Consider the following 19,181-nt stretch of genomic DNA (forward strand, 5'->3'; position numbering starts at 1 on the left):
GCTGTGTTGTGTGGAGAGAAGAAAAGAGAAAGAAGTCTGAATCTTGGAGGAGGGAAGAAATTAAATATCGGAGGGAGGAAGGGCGCGCGGCAAGGCGGGTGGCCCGAGGGTCGTCGCGTCGAGACAGGCAGGCAGGTAGACAGGCAGGCGGCAATCAACAGGGCAAGAGTGAAAGAGGGCAGAAGGGCAGTCGTCATGGGCGTCATGTGGAAGGAAGGGGGACCCAGGGCATAGGCACGACGTGGTCCTGCCTGAGGTAGGTGGTCTTGGTCGAGACCTGGCGTGAGAACTCGAGATCCAATGTCATCGGCTAGTTAGCCTCCTGAATCTGTACCACTGGATACGATCAGTCTACAAGCCAATCTCACATCTCTTGATAGCCTACGTCTTGGTCCACAACTACTGGGCTTGACGAGATCTTCTCGAACTCCTGAGGCTTGGAACTTTTCTAGAAGAGGGCTCAGATCAAACCGAACTGCAAGATGCATCTTGCCGTACCCAGCATGCAGCCTGCATGCCACCACAGCAGAAAGAGACGAGAGGCTCTGTTTGACGACCAAAAAGAAAGACATTTAGTAGGGGTGGGCTGCTTCACTTTCAACAAAGCCCAGGGCAGACACATAGAAACATAGAAACGGAATTCTCACCGAGGTGAGCGGGTATCATTGATGTATCCATCCACATCTATCAAACGCTGTCTGTTCATAGGCGTATCTATGGGGTATCTTGTGGAAGCTTAGGTTAAGTCTCCAGCCTTCATCTTGGACCGCATGTGCGATAACACAGACTCCAACGTATGCGTATATACCTGCTTCGGACCACACGCTGCTTGACACCTGGGGCCAAAGTGTCGCTCTAAGGAGTTGCTGAATGGCTGGTGGTATTCCGCAATGACGACGGAATCTCTTCTGTTTGTGATCCTGACTTTAGGGAAGCCTTTCATCGGTCGAATGCTCCTATGCCCCTTGCCATAAATCCAACAAATCCTGAGGGTCAACGGCGGAAGTAGGCTCATATCCCTCCATATCCTCCTTCAATGATTTCTCTAAAGTGATGGCAGATCGACCACTCGCACCGCCCTCCTTCTTTGCCTGCTCAATACCGCGGCTGAAGGATTCCGAGAACCTCTTATGAAAAACACGCTGTCGAGACTCGCGATCGTTGTACATCTCCGCCTCTTCGTCTCTACGAGTCCCGAATAGGTTGAGATACGCAAATGGATTTGGTGCCCGTGGGATGCGGTACATGTTGTCGTAGAGGGCGTTCGGGTTACTCGGCGCCGCAACCTCTGGCTTGAGCCCTGCCTTGAGAAACCTCGCTAGCACTCCAACCTGCCTTGCGTGCGATTGCGAGTCTTTAGATCTCAGGCCGGTCTTTGGTGCACTCGTCCACCCCGTACTCGACTTTACGGACCATCCCATCAGCGCGCAGAAGCTGTTGAGCGTCTTGACCCAGCCGCCGGGACAGCTGACGGTCTCGTCCTCCGCAACATCAAGAAGCCACTCCAATACTGACAGGGAATCGTTACTGATGTCGGCAGAAAGATGCGTCATGCCGGCGCGAATGTACATGATGCACTTTTCGGCGTGATGTCTGACTTCGGTTTCTGGGAGTTCACGGAAGAGCTTGAGTAGTTGACTGCGGACGGGACCTGAGGCGTCAGAGATGAGGGGCAGGAGTTTGCCGAGGATGGTGGCGGTGCCGACGGGGTTGTTGCCAAAGCCCACCTGGCTCGTGAGATGTGCCAGCGCTTCTTTTCGCACCTTGTCTGATCTTGAGGTAGATGCGAGGGAGAGGTGGTGTTTGAATTGTGTTCCGACATCAGGGGCTTCTTCTGCGAGGGACTGCTGGCCCATCACAATGGACTTGGCCTTGAAGCTGGTGTCTGTGAAGTTGGCCGGCTTGGCCTTGGTCTTGCCAACCTTGAACTTTGGTTTCTATACCATGCTGTCAGTAACGCTTCAGAGCCATGATGGGGTTGAAGGTGGTCCATCCACGCCTCATTGGATTCTCATACCGCAAAGTCCTTGGCCTTTTGGTTCTTTTTCCTCGTGCTGGAACCCATGGTGGCTGTGTATGTAAGTAATTAAAGACTATTGAAATATTTCGGTGATGATGTCGCCTTCGGTCAAGCGCAAGAACTCCCAACACGGTGTCTGATATCTTTTCACTGAGATTTTCACATGAGAGCAGCATGTCACAGCAATCAGACCCCTGCCAGAACGGGTGCCAGAAAATTTCAGCGGTCAGAAACGGCAGAATCTGAGCGGCGCTCGGCCCCACCAAGGCGTTGGTACGCTGTTACCCAGTGAATCCTAGCAGCAGAAGGTACAACAGCACCGACCGAGCTTAAGCTGATCCAGCCTTACGGACCAAACACCCGAGCTCTACGGAACCGGCCGTCCACGATAGAACGAGTCACACACTCACTTTGAACCTCTCTTCCTCAAGTACGGCGGGCTGACGAGCACCACCACCTTGGCCACCTACCCCGCCTCCGTCGCAGCACACACATAATGGCCGAATCAGTACCCGTGAGCGACCTCGAGACCCCTCTGCCAATGTCGTCATAGCTGACATCCAGCGCGCCCTTCGCGCGCGTGCAACACGAAGACCAACGGCCCCGATGCCCTCGACGAGACTCTCAGCCGACTCTCCAAGAAGCCCGGCGTCAAGGCCGTCGTCATCCTCGACCGAGCCACCGGCGCGATCCTCCGCACGACGGGACAGCTGTCCTTCAACGCCTCAGCGCTGCCGAGCGGCGGCTCCTTCTCAGGGGAGGGTGCGGCTGCGCAGCAGCAGCAGAACGGCGAAGGCGAAGGCGATCAGCCGCAAGGTCTGGAAGACTTCGCGGCCAAGGTATGGAACTGGGTTAATGCGTCGGGCACGCTGGTGTTGGACCTGGATACAGAGGTGAGGACGCCCATCCACCAACACTCGGAGCGCAACCTTGAAAAATCGTTGGGAGAGCTGGCGCTGACGTATCGGGGGTAGGACGAGCTGAAGCTGTTGAGACTACGGACGAAGAAGCAGGAGCTGGTCATCGTGCCGGATCCAAAGTACCTCCTCATCGTTGTCCACGACACACCGCCTGCTTGAGAGGCACACTCAGTCATCACGAACGACCTCAGCTGGCGTTTCACGAGGCCCCTTCCTCTTGACCACATCGAACGAAGTGCGCTTCATGCATGCATGTATATTAGCGGGCAGGGGAGCCCATTGGGCAGGCCGGAAGATGAGGGCATCTCCAAGATTACCTACGGTGCAGAAGGTCGGCGAAGACTAAGACGGAAAGCTCTGCGGCACGCACAAACACACATGCATATAAGATTGCTGCAGGCAGACGAATCGACATGGGCTGTCGATGGGCGGCGCGGAGGCACGAATGATACCCTGAAATTACAAATTCATGACCATGGCATTTAGGCCCGGAAATCCAGCCGGGTCGGCGAGGCGGGTGCGGTCACGACGTCCGGGCCGCTTGCTTGGCTAGGTTAGCTTTTCGACGCTGTTGGACGAATATGAATATAAGATGAATTGCAAACCTAAGCCCAAAGTCAAACGAGGTCGAGAAAACGAGAAAACGAGGTCCGGACTGGCCGGCTTGAAATAGCGCGTAAACAAAGCCACCGGCTTCTCTCCCCGAGATCTTCTGGGCCAGTCCTTGCTTCGAGGCGGACTCGTCCATCAAAAACATCAAACTGGTCCGTTCGCCTCCTGTCGTTCACTCCCCGAAGGCACGAACGACATCTCTTCACCGAACACCACGTTTTGGCACCAAGAACCGTGGCGCGACAGACCGTCGACGGGAAGTGGGTTGGCTTAAGCGTCCAGCCGCACGCAGGACCACCAATCCACACACCACACCAGACGCACCTCAGAGCAACAACTCCCTCGTTCGTTTTGGGGGCTTATAACAAGCCTAGGATTAGATTAAAGGCCTGTCCCTCTGGAAGCCGCCGCGGTCATCCCCTGGTTTCGACCAGTCGGCAGTCGAGGTTTCGTAACCTCGCGTCAGAGAAATCTTTCCACGGACAACTTTTTGGAACGTGAAGAAAGTGGTCCAACATGCAGAGGCGGGAAATGGGAATCTCGTTTCAGCAAGCTATGGGAAATCCTTGCCGGGCACTCCGTTGCGCCGGCCTGCCCCCCGTCCCCCCCTTTCGTCATCGTGTCGAGTTGCTCTTTCGTAACGAGAGATTGTGGGCAAAGAAGTTTTTTAAACTTTTTTAACCTATTCGTGCATTTTTCTGGGCGTGGTTCGCTGCGAGGCGTGTTTAACTTTGGTGCTGCCCTGTGGTAGGGTGCCCTTGTAGTGTAACCTTCCGTTTTGGAGTGACACGACCTATTTGAACTCTGTTCGGGGTTTTGTTTACATATTCCTTCGCCAAGTGTCGCAATCAGTTGCTAGACTTGAACAGTTTTCGCGATGTCGAGTGCCATCTCATGCAACTTGATGGATGAAGCCGGCCCTCTTCCCGGTGTCCTCCCTTCCTTCCCTTCGGCCCCGTTCCCGATGGCTTTGAGACAACCACGTTCGAGAACACTGGAGAGAGCAGAGAGTACGCAGACGACCACTCGTGAATTGACGTTCTCACCCATGGCACTGTCGTCTCATGTCAAGGAAGATCAGGGCCCTCAGCTGCCCAATGCTTCTGCGGATACCTCTCTGGAGCTTTGGGGGAGCTAAGCTAGGGGGTGTGGTTTGATTTCCGCCGTGGCTGAGGGAGGCAGCAGAAGAAAGTCTGCCGCGACGAAAGCCTTGCGGTCAAGAGCTCCCGTCGTCGACGTTTCAAAAGTCTCGAAAATAGTTCCAGATACAGCATAGGGAAGGGGGGATCTTCAAAGTGCTGGGCCGCACCGGTTCCACCACGGACCCCGAACCTGGTCGGCAAACGATTTTCTTTACCCCATATCGAATGTTAGAAGATGTTCGAGAAAGAAAGAAAATTGAAGGACTCCTTGCATTCTCTATGTTTGGAAACTCTGAAGCAAGCAGCATGGGAAGGGGGGGCCCGGCAAGGAAGGCTGAAGCCACATCCGCACGCATTGCAGAGGAACAATGTATCTCGGCGTTATCCACTGGTGGCACACGGCATGCTTCACCAGGATACGCGACGGGCCGACAGAGTCTTGACGATGGTGGCGTTTTTATTTTCTTCGTCTGCTCCCTCAATTCTGCAAGGCCACGGCACAGGCAATGCCAATTTGCTTCGATCCCGCACGGCGTTGCCAGGGTTGCGAGCTTCGCCGAGCTTCTAGTCTGCGCCATGATACGTGGTTTCTTGCTTTTTCCCCTTCCCTGGTGCTTCTTTTTTGCACAGCCCGTATTACAAATTGAAGGCCAACCCAAATCCGACTAAGCCGGTGAGTCTTGAATTTGAACCAAGGCAGTTGAGGGATCAACAGCGCGACAACTCAGCATACGAAAGAGCCCACTGCTACGTAAAATCTCCGTACAGGTCGTCATCTCTTGGAGGACGGGGACCGATGACACCTGTTGGGCAACGCTGGACTCGCCTCACACCCTCTCCTGCACAAGTGGAGAGTGATGTTGCGGATCCCGAAACCACCTAATCAGAGATCTGCTGGAGACCCCGGTCGTGTACTTCATTCACATGCGCGCCTGGTGGCTGTTCGTTCTTGTTCTGGCCTCTCGCAGGAACTTCATCTTCAGCTGGAGCTCCATTTTCCACCGAACATTTCTTTAGCTCTGCATTCTCCGCCATTGATATTCCCAGCTGGTTCTCCAGAAGGAAAGAAGAGATCAAAATCTACAGACGTCAAGCAGCTGGGGTGGATTTCCCAAAGTGATGTGTTGTTGCGGCCGTGGCCATGGATCCCTTACCCACTTACGGCCTCCGTGCTCTGGCGCCGTCTGTGTCTTGTCTTTGCTGTCTGCTACCTGTCACCGGCCTCGATGTCTCTGTCCCTGGATGTTTGTCTTCCATTCCGGCACTGGCACTGGCCTGACACGTTCCCGGGAGGCGGCCTCGGCAGGACGCAGCGCGTTATCATGCAGTCTAACACGTCAAAAAGGAAAGGGGAGAGGGGACATACATACAACGCGTCCGGCGGCGGTGCTATAGCTCTCGCACTTTTTTGCCTGTGCGACGAAGAGTGCCGTACCGCGAAATGAGAAGATGGGAGATGGGATAGGCCTGCAAATCAGAGTGACAGCCCGTGCCATGGAACCGTCGCTTTCTTGTGACCCTCCATGCTAGCTTAGCTTCCCACGGTAAGGCAGCACGACGCAAGGCGGGACAGGGGACATGGTCCTGGGCTCTATCACTCTGGTACATCTTGCAGCAGCACCAGGTCAGGATCAAATCCGGCGGATGAGAGCACGGAAGGCAGGCTGTGAAGGCGAAGTCGAAGAGAGAGGGAAAATGGTACATGCTCTGTTGTCTGCAAGATACGGATCACCCACACCCCCCCAACTCGCATAGCGGAGATGACGAGCGATCTAGCAGAGGTCCTGATGGTTTTGTTTTGCATGTTTTTTTTTCATTATTTTATTTAACTATTCTTTTTTCTTCAGCCCTCGCGTCGCTGATTGTCGCCTCGAGTTGCTCGAGAAAGACGAGCCTTAGCCCGTTTAAATCGCACAATCTGGGATCTGAGACTGCCGGGCTCCGTCGCTTGTCCTTGCCCAGATCCCTGAACGTCTCCATCTCTGCCCATCTCCAGTCTGGACGCCCCTCCTCAATCGTCCCGCCGGCGCTGATGCTGCTGCCGTTCTCCTCGTCCTCCTCCTCCCCCAGCTCCGGGGGTGCTATATTCAGATACGTGAATAATAATTCAAGGACTCCCGTAGCCTGCGTGACAGGACAGAACACAGACCAGCCAGCCAGGCCCATGTTGCCCTTGCGCGTGCGCGTGCGGCTAGGACGAGGGGTGCACCAACAAAGTGGACATCTCGCAGCGCGGGCTGTCCTATCCAGTGCCTGTCTTATCCTGTGCCATCTGTCACCATCCAGTCATGGGAGGGTCGTTGCGGGAAAACGCAGCCCAGGCCCAGCCCAGCCAGACAGACACCAGCGCAGCAGATGCTGCCCAAAGAGGTGAAGGAAGAGAGGATAAGGTAGACGTGGAGAGTGGACGATAACAGGAACATGTCCTCCCCCTGCCTTGGCAGCCCGTGGTGCATGTATGCTGCGTGTGTGTATGTATGCGTGTGTCTCTCTATCTGTCTCTCGCTCTCACTTGATTCGCATTTCTTGTTTTAACATCCCGTCGCCTTGCTTCCCTCTCCTCTCTTCCTCTCTTCTCGCAGTCACACACTATTATTCTCTTCACTTACCGTCATCCATTCCCCCTCCATCTCCATTCTGCTCTTCCCGTTTCCCGTTTCTCGTCCCCCCACCATCATTGTTGTCTTATTGCAGCAGTCAGTACTTGGTTCGACCATTTTGTCCCGCGGTGCCCCCCTCTCCGTTGCAACTCCAAGGTCGCCTTGCAGAAAAGTTGGAGTCGGCTTTTTGCCTTGCACGTCGGGATAGGACCTCAGCCCCCCTCCCCCCCTCTCATACGCCACCTTGAACCAGCCACGGCCAGGCGAGACAGCAAGAGAAGCTTGGAAGACCACGACGACAACCAGGAAGGAGGGAAATATTCCAAGACTCGGAGGGAATTCACTTGGAAAGAAAAAGAAGGACGGTCCAGGAAGACAGGGCCCAGAAGAGGTCAAAGTTGGAAACCCCGAGGAAAAGTCGAGACGAATGAGACGAACACGGCAGCCTCCTTCATCTCATCCCAGAAGAGACGACTTAGACGACGAGAAACAAAGATGCCGTCGCTATCGCTCCTAAGACGGGGGACGACCAAGAGACACGAGCAGCAGCAGCAACCGTTCACACCACAGACGAGTCCGCGAAGAGAAGATGAGAGATTGCAGCGAACGGGTACTGGCTTCGGATCGGTGGTAGGAGGCGGAGGTGCAGGCGCAGGCGCAGGCGCAGGCGCAGGAACGTTGGCAGGATCAGGGACGGGCGAACGGGAGCGCAAGTCGTCCAAACGGGACTTCTTTGGCGGGCTCTTGGGTCGCAGCAGGAGTCGAACGCCGACAACATCGATGTCGTCGCCGGCCAGCTCTGCGCGGGGGACCGGTGCCGAATCACCAACCAAGCTTCCTGTAAGTCGGCATTCGCACGTTTACTCATGTCATTCTTTTCTTTGGTGTCTTTTCCGTTCCTTTCCCCTCCCCTCCTTCGATATTCAGAGATCATCCACACACACCCGTGGTTCTATTTTCCACCTTTTTAGTGGCCCGCTGTGGTTCTGGCTGTCCGGTGCCCCTCAAGCAAGGTCCCTGAAGGGTGCATTTTCGCTGGGGCGGCGGGCGAGTGCCCGTCTCCAGTTTCCCGATGCTCCGATGCTCCGATCGCGCCGGCGAGAGGACGGGAGGGGGAAGGGTCTGGAAGTGGGAAATGAGGGAGTCCTCGGAATAGAAGCAGGTGTGCTGGGAAGTCCCAGATGGGTGCAGGCAGGCAGGCAGAAGATGCATAGACATTACGCAGTGCGAATACCTACCTGCTGCTGCTCCTACTTGCAGAGGACGGCAGATTGGCGCAGCATGATGATGTATGTACGCGGCAAAGCAGCGCGCAGCAAGAAATCACAGCAGCACGCCAAAGCAAGTGGACGCATCTCAGTGTCACCCACCCCTCAGCTCACCCCGCTTCCTCCCTGTTGAGTGAGTCTGAGAGACTGAGGTGCCATCTCACAGTGACCCGACTTCACCTCAGGTCAGGTCAGCGGCGTCAGTGGGTTCGCCTTACCTAAGGCTGGCTGCTGGGCTCCGTCACCCGTGCGCTAAGCCTACGCTTGCCGTTGGCCATGCCTCAATGGACGTGGGCAGTCACCACCTCAGTGTGTGGACGTGGAACCGAACGTGCGACGTGGGGACGCCCAGTGGGTCTTGCCTTCCAGCCCCTGGGCCTGGGTCTGGGCGGGCTGAAGCTGCACCCTGCAAAAAACGCCCTGCTGATGCTCCAGTGTCAGTGGTGTCCCCGTCGTCGGTCGTCGGCGCTCGCCCTCCCCACCGGGGCCTGCCCGGGTCCAGTCCACGTCTGGGTCTGGGTCCTGCACCTGAGGTGAGGTGCCTGCCCTGGGTCCCGCTGCCGCTGCAGACAGTCCCCTCCTCGGAGCTAAGAATACCTACCTACTGCGGTAATGGCAACCAAACCACAGTCGTCACTGCCAATTCCCCTCCGTCATGGCACTTCCCCGCCATCATCTCATCCAATCCATTCATGGGAGCTGCATCAGGCCACTTTCAATGCCCTGTCTTTCTTTTCTTGCCCACCTCATATACCACGCTGGTGCAATTACCGTCCTCGACAGTCCACTGGATGGATGCGGCTGGTGTTAAAAAAAAAACTCGTTCTTGCTGTGACGTCCTCCGAGATGTTTCGCTTGCTGAACCTGCACCTCCGATGCTCCTCTCCCCTGGTCTGAGATGCGAGATGCTCTGACGATCTGTACCCGTTGCTCCCTTGCATGTTGCTCTACCGCGTGACCACCATCCGGGACCCAGCTCCAATCGCCCACCTGCACCCCTTTTGTCTTTGTAAAACGCAACTTCCTCCTTTTCTTTTTTGTCTTCTTGTGTCAGAGACGTCAGAGAAGCTGCTTGTCAACCGACATACAACACCTTTCAAGACAGGCCACGAGCGTGGCCAAGCCGTTGAGAACAAAGACTTCACTTCCACCTCCTCAGAGAAGCCTACCCGGTCTTGCCAACCGCCATTCTACTTCAGTTTCGTCCAATTAGATCATCCTCGCTTCAGCCGTTGCAAAAAAAATATAAGCCGTTGTGTCTCACCAGCAAACCCCAGGTTTCCCCTCCGCAAAGCAGTGCCGAATCCCGCTCCTCTCGATCGCCGCCCCCTCTTAACCCCAACAAGCCACTTCCTTCCCCGCCTCCTGCCGACAGCGAGCAAGCCAATGGCCTTTTGGCCAAACCAGTCTTGAAGCTGACCAAAATCATGGCGACCCTCAGCGACGACGACATTGAGAAGCTCTTCTCCGGAGCTCCTCAGTACTTTGCCCGCTCCGAGGGCCATTACACCGGTGCCCCGCATCCTTCTGTTGCCTTTCCCTGGGACGAGTCTCTCGAGATCCGCGACTTGACCGACCATGTCCAGATCGAAGACGCCGCCTGGAGCTGCATCACAGCATGGCCTCATATCACGAGAGACATGAATAGCAATCCCGCTGCCATCAAGTGCGCCAGAGAGAGGAAGCGCGCCCACTTCTACCCCCGATGTCGAGAACGGCCTAATATGCTGAGCATGCAGGGGTTGGAGAAGGGCACCATGGGTTACCAGGCCGCTCTCGAGGTTCCCGTTGGAGATGCCCTTCAGGAAGAACAGTTCGGTTTTGGCACTCTCGGATCCAAGGCCAACGCCATCATCGATGCGCGCCAGAAGCTGCTTGCTTCCAAGGACGGCCTTCGCCGCCAGGAGGAGTCGGCTATACTGGACCAGCTTATTAAGAATGGCGCGAGGTACAAGGAAAACCGGATTCACAGGAAGATATCCCATACCTTGTACAACGAGCTGTTCCTTGGCATCTTGCACCCGCCTACCCGGGTGATCGATCACCATGACCCCTACAGCCTCTCGGTCCAGATACAGGCTCTCGTTAAGGTGCTTGCAGCGCCCAACGTCTGGATCGACTTTGCGCATGTGGAATGGAGAATTCGTCTAGGCCAGATTCTCTGGGGCTCGTTTGAGGGCGACGAGATTGAAACCGATCCTGAAGTCGACGACGCCGAAACCAACGAAGAACGTAAAGAAGAGAGATATTGGTTGCTGCTTCAGATTCTCCTGTCGTGCGAGCTTCTAATAAGATTAGACGCAATTACCGAGGGCGAAGAGCTGGGGATTGAGAGCATTAGACCCGCCGAGATTCACCGTTTCGAAAAGGACGCGAACCAGTCCGTCAAGTGGTCGCTACACCTTGCGCGTGCTTGGCTAGAGAACATCGAGATTGTAGAGGCCAAGATCGACCCAGCCAATGTTGGCCAGAAACGCAACTCTGGCGGCTGGCTGGCTTCGTTAACTGGCAAGATGAGCCTACACCATCACAACAATCATGCCAACTCAGGAGAGAGCATGTCCATTTACACTATCCAGGGTCGTTACAGCGAGAGACAAGTCAACGGCCTCACACACTTTGCGCGGAAACTGCGATGGCCTGATATCGAATCGGACATTTACGCCGAGCAGATCGAAGAAACCGTGGGGAAGGTGTCGGAGGCAACCCCTATTCATACGCCCGCGGAAACCCCATTGAGTATTGACACCCGGAGGTCGTCCTACTTTGGTGGCGGCAGGGCAGAAGCCAGCGTCACGAAGCATTCGTCAGGCAAGCGTGGCGTTTCTGCGGCTCTACACCCGTCTGGTTGGCTTTCCAAGTCCTATGTGTCGGGACTCATGCTTCCTGGCGAGGGACTGTACCACTTGATCATGTCCACTCTGTTGGAAAACGATAAAGAAGCAATGGCAAAGCTGGGGCCAATGGCCAACCTCTGTGGCGGTTTTGTCTACCGGGGCAAAAGCTTTTGGAGCACAGCTTGCATCGTTGGCCGTGTTTTGGCAGCTGGTAAGGGCTCTGCTCAATGCATGGGCTGGATTTCAAGCGACATCACGCCTCAAGGCCACGGCGAAGGCTGGATCAACGTTGACGTTGCCGATGTTTCCGGTAAGTGAACAGATAGTTCTGATTCGTGCGTGATTGCTGATTCTTGTGACAGCCGATATGAAGAAGACGGGTAGACAAGCTCGGCTTTGGGGCAAGACACACGTTGAGCGGGACTCATGCGTCCTGGGGGATGCTGATCCCAGCTCTGTCTTGCCTGCGGACTTCATCATTCCGTACGAGAACAACTACTCTGAACCGCCGCCCAGTCTGACCATTGATTTCCTCTCTCTGAATCTCTCTGCGCCTGTGGATTCGGTTGACACAACACCCACCGAGGAATTCGTGACTCCGCTCTCTGATGTGACTCGGAGCTCAGAGATCCACACCTATCCGTCCTCCATCTCGTTTTCCGTCGGCTCTCTCGGCGGCGAGTCCAAAGAGCACAATTTTGCGCTGTCCAACGATATCCATTTCGTTACGGCGCATCCGTGTGCTCCATCATCTCATGTCAAGGTGATGAGGTCGCCTTCAAGCCCCACAATCCAGCAAATCGATGTGGACGGAACCGGCATCGGCGGCAAGAGCTCTAGCCCTGCCACCATCACCGGTAAGCTGCCTACTTCTCTCGCCGCGCAGCCACGTATACTTACCCTTTCCAGGACATCCCCTGCACAAAATGTTCACTTACACGGTGATCCACCTTTCCGAGCTGCTCGAGAAGTCGACCGCCTCGCTGGACGACCTGCTGCTCAACACGGCCTCAGTTCGGCGCCCCTCTCTCACGCCAACCATTAATACGACACCCCGGGTCCTGGTCATTGACTGCATCACGGGTATCACGCGTCAGCCGCCGACGCAAGAGACTCCGACGTCGCCTATCCTGGAGCGGACCGCTAACGGCGCCAGCCTTGCGGCGGCCAAGATGCACCTCGAGTCGCGGCGCCGTCAGTTTGGTAGCGACATGGAGATCCTCGTCCGTGCCTTTTGCGCCGAGAAGGGCTGGAACGCCATCATCTCGCGACGTCGACGAGGCTGCCTTGCCTGTGCCATCAGAGAGGCCGGGGCACTGGCGTGGAAGGTCATCATTCGCGTCGAGTAGAAGGCCACCCTTTTAATTCATTTGTACATGTAAAAGCTTGACAGCAGACGGTTTCAGTGTTTCAATATTGGGCGTACGGGGGACTGGGACGGAACTACATGGAGTACAAGACGTACACATGCACACACGAGAGGCATATAAAGCGTTTTCAAGGAATGACTGAAGAAAGACGGAACGAGGTGTCTGCATAGTTACGTAAAAGCGGCAGTGCGAGATACCCCCTAATATACACATACGCTGTAAAGAAGATAATCAACTCTCCTCAGCCCATCGGTTGTGTAACATTTGAAGGTAACGTGGGTGTCAGACGCTGCTGCACCGAATAGGGAAAGCGGCGCCCGTTCGTGGCTTGCCCGTTGCAAAAAAGTAAAACAATTCATATGCATGTTTCAACGAAGGTGTGCTATGTCGCGTGGCACTGCAGGCCAAGTAAGGTAGGTACGGATACGTAAACCAAGAATGCTCGAAAGACTCATCATCGCAAGTAGTGCACACGACGCAGACCACCCATCGTCTCAATCTGGAAGCTTTACATTGGTATCATGCCAAATCACACGCACACGCACACAATCAAATAGCCTCCTCTGTTTCGTTTGCGCATCACAAAAACGTTTTCCTCACCCCCATCCCAGCCCACTCCAGCTTAGAGGTCGCTGCCGTCGAACCAGCTGTCGACGCTCCACTCCTTCCAGCCGCGCTCCTCGCCGGGAAGCTTGATGGCCTCGTACTCGTCGCGGGTGACCTTTTGCCACTCGTCGAGGGGGATCCAGCCGATGTAGGCGCGGTCGCCGAAGCCGCCGATCCAGTAGACGGAGGTGACGACGAAACGGACCCACTCGGACTCGTGGACGGGGCTGCCGGGGAGCCAGTACTTGCTGTCGGGGTGCATCTTGACGAAGCAGCCGGCGAGCTTGAGGGAGGTGACAGGGTCGACGGGAATCTTTTCGAGGTAGCCCATGAGGGAGAAGCGGGGGAGGTTCGCGGCGGAGTAGGGAACGGTATCGGGGCCGTCCATGATTTGTTGGTCGCCGCCAAAGATCTTCTGCTTCAGAGAGGACAGGAGAGAGATGCGCTTGGCCGGGGGGAAGGGCGGCACCCAGTGCATGGAAAGGGAGATGTTTGAGCCGGCGCGGACGTTCTTGAACGAAGTGGCGATGGTGATTGCGAGGATAGTGGGGTTTCCCTCGTCCTCGCAATCGGCGACGTAGTCCATGAGGCCGATGGGCATGCCGGAGATATCTGAGCCGGAGGCGGAGTGGGCGCCGGCCGGGAAGACCGTAGAGAGCTCCGCGAGCTTCGTGTGGGCGAGGATGCGGCGGGCCATAACGGCGGACTCGTACGAGGACGGGATGCGGGTGAGGGCGTCGGCGGCATCGTCTGGGTTTTGGAGTATGTGGGAGGGGGTTCCCGCTGGGAGGAGGGCGGAGGCGGAGGCCGCGAGGGCGAGGAGGGAGGCGATGGACTTCATTTTCAGAGAGCCGGTCGGTGGTTGTCCTAGAGGGGAAAAAGAAAAGAAGATAACTGGTGTTGTGCGAGGGGGTAAGCAGCCGGTTTATGTAGTCCCTCACTTGAGGCTTCCTTTATTCGGTCGGTCGGTCGGGGAGGACGGGATCGGATCGTACGAGGTTGGGCTGGCGGGTCGGAAAGGCTAGGAGGGCCAAGAGTTTGTCTTGGGAAGTCGCCTAGGTGAGGGCGAGAGGCTATTGAAGTGCAGATGCGGCGCGGGGACGATGCCTGCTTTTGGAGGTTCTTTTGAGACGGAGGTCTTGGTCTTGTTCGGTCGGGGTCCGCGCTGGGCGGCAATATACGGGGTACGTAATAAAGAAGTCGCAATAGAGCCCTGGATCGAGCGAAGCACGGCGTGTTGGACGAGTCGGGTTCTGTAGCGGGCGTGATGGGGACGGAGGTTGGCTAGGTAGGGGTTGGTCAGTAGGTTACCTCAGGTCTTGGTTTAGCAAGCAGACTCCGCAGCGGCCATGAGGAGGAAGAGTGGACATGTGATGTCTGGGATGAGACGCTTGGCCGGGGTGGTTTAGATCTGATAAGCCAAACGTCGCCTAGCGCCAAATTGTCAGAAGGTTTTTGCTGGGTCTCCCACTGGGAAGGCTCATCATGCGGGCATGGGTAGGGGCATCGGCCGCTGTATGCGAGCCTGCAGGTTGGTTGATTTTTCCTTCTCTCTATCGCTTGTTGAGCGTCGGTCTCCCACTTGGCCTTGGGCCGAGAAGGTTAGACCAGTTTGTGTGTACGTGTGCGTGTATGTGTGTGTGCCTTGCAGGGAAGATGTTGCATGATCATTTGCGATGTATGGTGGGAGCTAGTGGTTCGATACGGGAGCATGTGTGGTGTTGATGGGTTGGTTGGGAGGGCGAAAGGACGAACAGCCTGCCAGAACATGGTTTGCTCTGCGTGCCGTCAGTGAATCATTCTTGCGCGGAAATCGCAGCGTGTTCCACTCCGGTTCTTGCCCTCAGCGCCAGCCACATGCAGAGCAAACCGGGAATGCACCATCTGGAATGAGCACGAGGAGCGGCTGCGTCAGACAAATAGCGTTGAACGGGAATTTTCCAAAATGTCACACAAAGTTCTTCGAAGCAAACTGACGTCTGGTCATTTATGCATACCACATGGCATTACGTAGATACTTGATTAGATGTAAAAGGGTCTGATTTGCCTGGGACCCAGAGAGGTACCTAACGTCCTAGGAGGGGAAGGAGGGCTTTGTCGCTAGCGAGCTTTGATTGGTGGAGCAGTGTTTTCTCAGCGGGGCATCTGAAAGGCGCGCTCTGCCAACAAAGACACCACCACGACGTAGTAGGGGGGGCAACACTGTACAAACTGAGCCCTTCTTTTGACGACGCGCCGACATTGAACCGCTATAGAAGGCGCGCCTTGGTCACCGGGGGAGATTCTCGAGTTTGATCTTCATTTGGCGCCCTCTGTGGTACGAAGGAGGGCATTCGGCAGCACCCGTTGTCTCACTCTCAATCAACCCCACTGAAAAACTGCATCTCATCTCAGTCGACCTCGTCCGCCACGGACTTAAAGGAGTGGACAAGAGCCCTCGCAGACACCAAAAAGTCCCAGATTGAGATGGAAACACAGACCGAGATGGCAACATGGAACGGTCTCCCTGTAGAGCTCAGAGGCCTCATCCTCGGCCACCTGGCCAACAGCGCCGTCGCCGAGCGTCGCTCCAAAATCTGGCGGAGTAAGGCCAACCGCCACGACATGGGCAGCTACGCCGTCGTATGTCGCCAGTGGCAGGGCTTCATCGAGGAGATCAACTTTAGCTCGCTCGAGATCAACTCCGCCAAGGATCTCTCGCGCTTCGACGAGCTGACCCAGGACCCCCGTCGCCGCTCGCTGCTTCGCCGGTTGGCCCTGCGTATCGAGCTACCCCGCTATGCCCTCAAGCTCGCCAAGGTCCCCGAGACCGACGAAGAGCAGAACGCCAACGAGATCGCCTTTACGCAGGCCATCTGGACCTTTTTCGACATCCTCAGCAAGTGGGAGCCGACGGGCAAAGGTAGCATCGAGCTCGAGTTGAGCGCTGCTTCACCGAGCGACAAGAATAAGTACTTTGGGGAAGCGGGCCTCGACCAAGACGGCAATTCGAGATTCTTCGATCATGATCTGGACTTTTCATTCATCACTGCGGCATGCGAGCAGATTGGACGACACGGGTTGCCGGAGGTCTCCGTGGTGTCAAGCTGTCAGGTGCTTAGACAGAATCATCGCAACTTTTCATCCCGGTCGCTTCTCACCATCTACTCGAGTCTGCCCAATCTCAGGGAGGTTCGATATGAGCCATGGCATCAAGTGGATATGGAGGCGCAACTGGAGGTCGACTCAGGTACTTGCCCCCCTTTTATAGTTGCTCGCATGTGATGCTAACTTTCAAAGACCACGCGCGAAGTCTACCATTTTGGCCGTCGTATATCAAGCGCTTCAGCATCTTCGAGCACTTCGACGCTTTCAACGACGGTGCCGGTGGCGAAGAATGGGAAGACGCAGATTCCGACAGTGATGATGATGCTGCGGCAGGGGCAAATGGAGGCGGCAATGCAGACACCAACGACGCCGAGGACCAGGGCGACGTACCAAGAACAGCCTGTCCAAGCTTGGGTCAGAATCTCGGATATCTCAGTTTACAGGCTGAAGAGATGGCCGTATCTAATGTTGCCGACGCCTTGGACTTCTTTGGTGGTGTCCTCGGCCGCAAAACCACAACTCCAGTCTGGCAAAATCTGCGCTTGCTGACTCTGACCTCCCACACAATGATCTCTGGCGTGCAACCCGAGAACATCAACGCCGTCCTCTTCCTCACAGCTACAGCGGCAAAACATATGCCGGCACTCAAAATGCTGGAGCTCTACAAGGTGGACCAGTTCGGCGCCGCCGTCTTCCGCTATACTGTACACGACAGGTCGACAACTCTCAGCTGGGAAGGCACATGGGAGTTCCGCGTAGAGAAGCGCGTTAGGGACGCTTTTGCGAGTGTCGCCCGCAAGAACACCCCAAACGAGCTGACATTCCTGCCAGAGACCTTGCTGGGCGACTACCGCGGACCATTCATCTTCATCAACGAGAACCTTAAGTCCAAGGAGCTGGTGTTACATTCTACGTCGTTAGAGGACATGCTGTCCAAGAAGATGGACAAATGCAAAGCTTGCAACGGCTTCTGCGCCCACCCCAAGACGGGCGTTCAGGTTGAATGGGAGTCGCTGGCCATGATCCCTGGCCCGGAGGAAACTGAGGACGGGGATGTGTGAGATCGATGCTCTAGTACATTATGGATGAGTACATGATTAGATACCCGGCGCGCGCCTGGAAACGACGTAATGGCATAGACAAAACAACATGAGTGAAAGGTTACAATATATGTCAAAATATTCATGAACCTCTTCCAATCAGTCAAGCGAAGTCTAGTATCACCCCTAATTCTCGCCGATGATTCATTCGGCGTTGCAACGGACGCTTTGGGAAGGTCCTAACTCCTAAGTCCGAACTTTTGCCGGGCCATTCTCTCCGCCAAAGCCAAACAATCGCTGGGAGAGGGAAAAAAAACAAAGGATGCACTGCTCGCCAAAGCCCGATTCGCCCCACCCCCACGTGACCAGGGTCCACGCACACAAACGGACAATTCGCCCTCGCTCCAAGCCTGCCCTCACCCCATCGCAAGCAACCCGACGCCCATCGCCCGCGAGTATTCTCGACAACCCTACTCACCGAAAAATCAATCACAGCAACACCACCCCAAGCCGACAACATGGGAAAGGTTCACGGATCGTTGGCGCGTGCCGGAAAGGTCAAGTCTCAGACGTAAGTCTTGTCCCGGCCGTTTTTCTGCTTGTTTTTGGGAGGAGGAGGCGACGCTTGGGTCATCGCGGCAAACGATGAGGGGGAAAAGACACCGGTCGGTCGGAAAGAGGAGGAATCATTTCGGTGCACCGCACAACGCGTGCAGGCTATTCCATCGCAAGACGACAGAAGATTTATGGACGATGAGAAAACGAATGACCGACCGGGCTTCTTTTTTGCTGGGACATTTGATCGATGAAACACGATGAGATGCTGACATTCTCGATAGCCCCAAGGTTGAGCCCCAGGAGAAGAAGAAGACCCCCAAGGGCCGCGCAAAGAAGCGTCTCACATACACCCGCCGCTTCGTGAACGTCACCCTCACCGGTGGCAAGCGCAAGGTACGATTCCCTCGATGAAGACTCGCTCCGTCTCCAGAAACCCTCGACGATGAACACAGATTTGACTAACGCCACCGACTCACAGATGAACCCCAACCCCGGCTCTTAAGCACCCTGCCCTCTTTCTGTTTCCCACAATGCATTCGATACGACTCTAGGAACGTTTGGGCCCACACCGACATGAGGGTGGAATCGACGGGACGTTGTTAAAAAGGGTGGTGGTTGGCGAACAATGGAGAAATCTTTTTTATGGGAAAAATGCCCCCGTTCGGCGTCGGAGGAAGTGCCCACGCACTGCAAACGTGGAGGAAGTCTCCCCGCCCCTTTCGGCTCGACGATTGGCATTAAAGAGAAACACGAATGCGTACTGCAGAAATACGTAAAAAATCATTTCGGTTTTCTGGCATTCAAATCGGAAATGGGGAAATTCATTTTACATGCTGCTTCATTGTCTTTACTTCCGTCATGCCCGCATGCGCAATGTTTGACTGCCTGACGTTCCGGAATGTCCTGGGCCAGCTGGTCCCTCGCTCGAGGAGAAATATATGACTGTTTTCTCCTGCTATACGAACAGTTTTACTGTTCCCTGCCGTGACGAGATAACTGACCGTGGTGGCGAATGTCAGACACCGCAACCAGCTTTGTCGAATCCACACCTCCGTTGTGTCCAGTTGGTTATGTTTGTCTGCGACGGACACCCGTTCGAACGCTATTGCGCTTCGAAGCAT

The 19,181-nt window shown here is 55.5% G+C and overlaps 5 protein-coding genes across 5 annotated transcripts; 3 read left to right on the forward strand and 2 right to left on the reverse strand.

Moving 5' to 3' along the window:
- Positions 1-956: 956 nt before the first annotated feature.
- On the reverse strand, positions 957-2,065 carry IPI1 (Pre-rRNA-processing protein IPI1; the record flags this gene model as incomplete). Its single annotated transcript, XM_037327368.1, has 2 exons — positions 957-1,937; positions 2,018-2,065. The coding sequence occupies 2 exons, from the start codon at positions 2,063-2,065 to the stop codon at positions 957-959; spliced, it is 1,029 nt and encodes a 342-aa protein (XP_037174750.1).
- A 451-nt stretch (positions 2,066-2,516) lies between these two features.
- Positions 2,517-3,099, forward strand: DYNLRB1 (Dynein light chain roadblock-type 1; the record flags this gene model as incomplete). The annotated part of the gene is made up of 3 exons (XM_037327369.1): positions 2,517-2,534; positions 2,614-2,913; positions 2,995-3,099. 3 exons carry the CDS (start codon positions 2,517-2,519, stop codon positions 3,097-3,099), a joined length of 423 nt encoding a protein of 140 aa, XP_037174749.1.
- A 6,890-nt stretch (positions 3,100-9,989) lies between these two features.
- CGCA056_v012126 (uncharacterized protein) lies at positions 9,990-12,748 on the forward strand (the record flags this gene model as incomplete). The annotated part of the gene is made up of 3 exons (XM_037327370.1): positions 9,990-11,709; positions 11,762-12,256; positions 12,309-12,748. The coding sequence occupies 3 exons, from the start codon at positions 9,990-9,992 to the stop codon at positions 12,746-12,748; spliced, it is 2,655 nt and encodes an 884-aa protein (XP_037174381.1).
- A 643-nt stretch (positions 12,749-13,391) lies between these two features.
- On the reverse strand, positions 13,392-14,216 carry CGCA056_v012127 (uncharacterized protein; the record flags this gene model as incomplete). Its single annotated transcript, XM_037327371.1, has 1 exon — positions 13,392-14,216. One exon carries the CDS (start codon positions 14,214-14,216, stop codon positions 13,392-13,394), a length of 825 nt encoding a protein of 274 aa, XP_037174780.1.
- Positions 14,217-15,859: 1,643 nt separating this feature from the next.
- On the forward strand, positions 15,860-17,523 carry CGCA056_v012128 (uncharacterized protein; the record flags this gene model as incomplete). Its single annotated transcript, XM_037327372.1, has 2 exons — positions 15,860-16,604; positions 16,655-17,523. The coding sequence occupies 2 exons, from the start codon at positions 15,860-15,862 to the stop codon at positions 17,521-17,523; spliced, it is 1,614 nt and encodes a 537-aa protein (XP_037174388.1).
- Between the last annotated feature and the right edge of the window lie 1,658 nt (positions 17,524-19,181).

The sequence above is a fragment of the Colletotrichum aenigma genome, assembly GCF_013390185.1.
Source record: "Colletotrichum aenigma strain Cg56 chromosome Unknown KSG_Cg56_contig08, whole genome shotgun sequence".
NCBI lineage: Eukaryota > Fungi > Ascomycota > Sordariomycetes > Glomerellales > Glomerellaceae > Colletotrichum > Colletotrichum aenigma.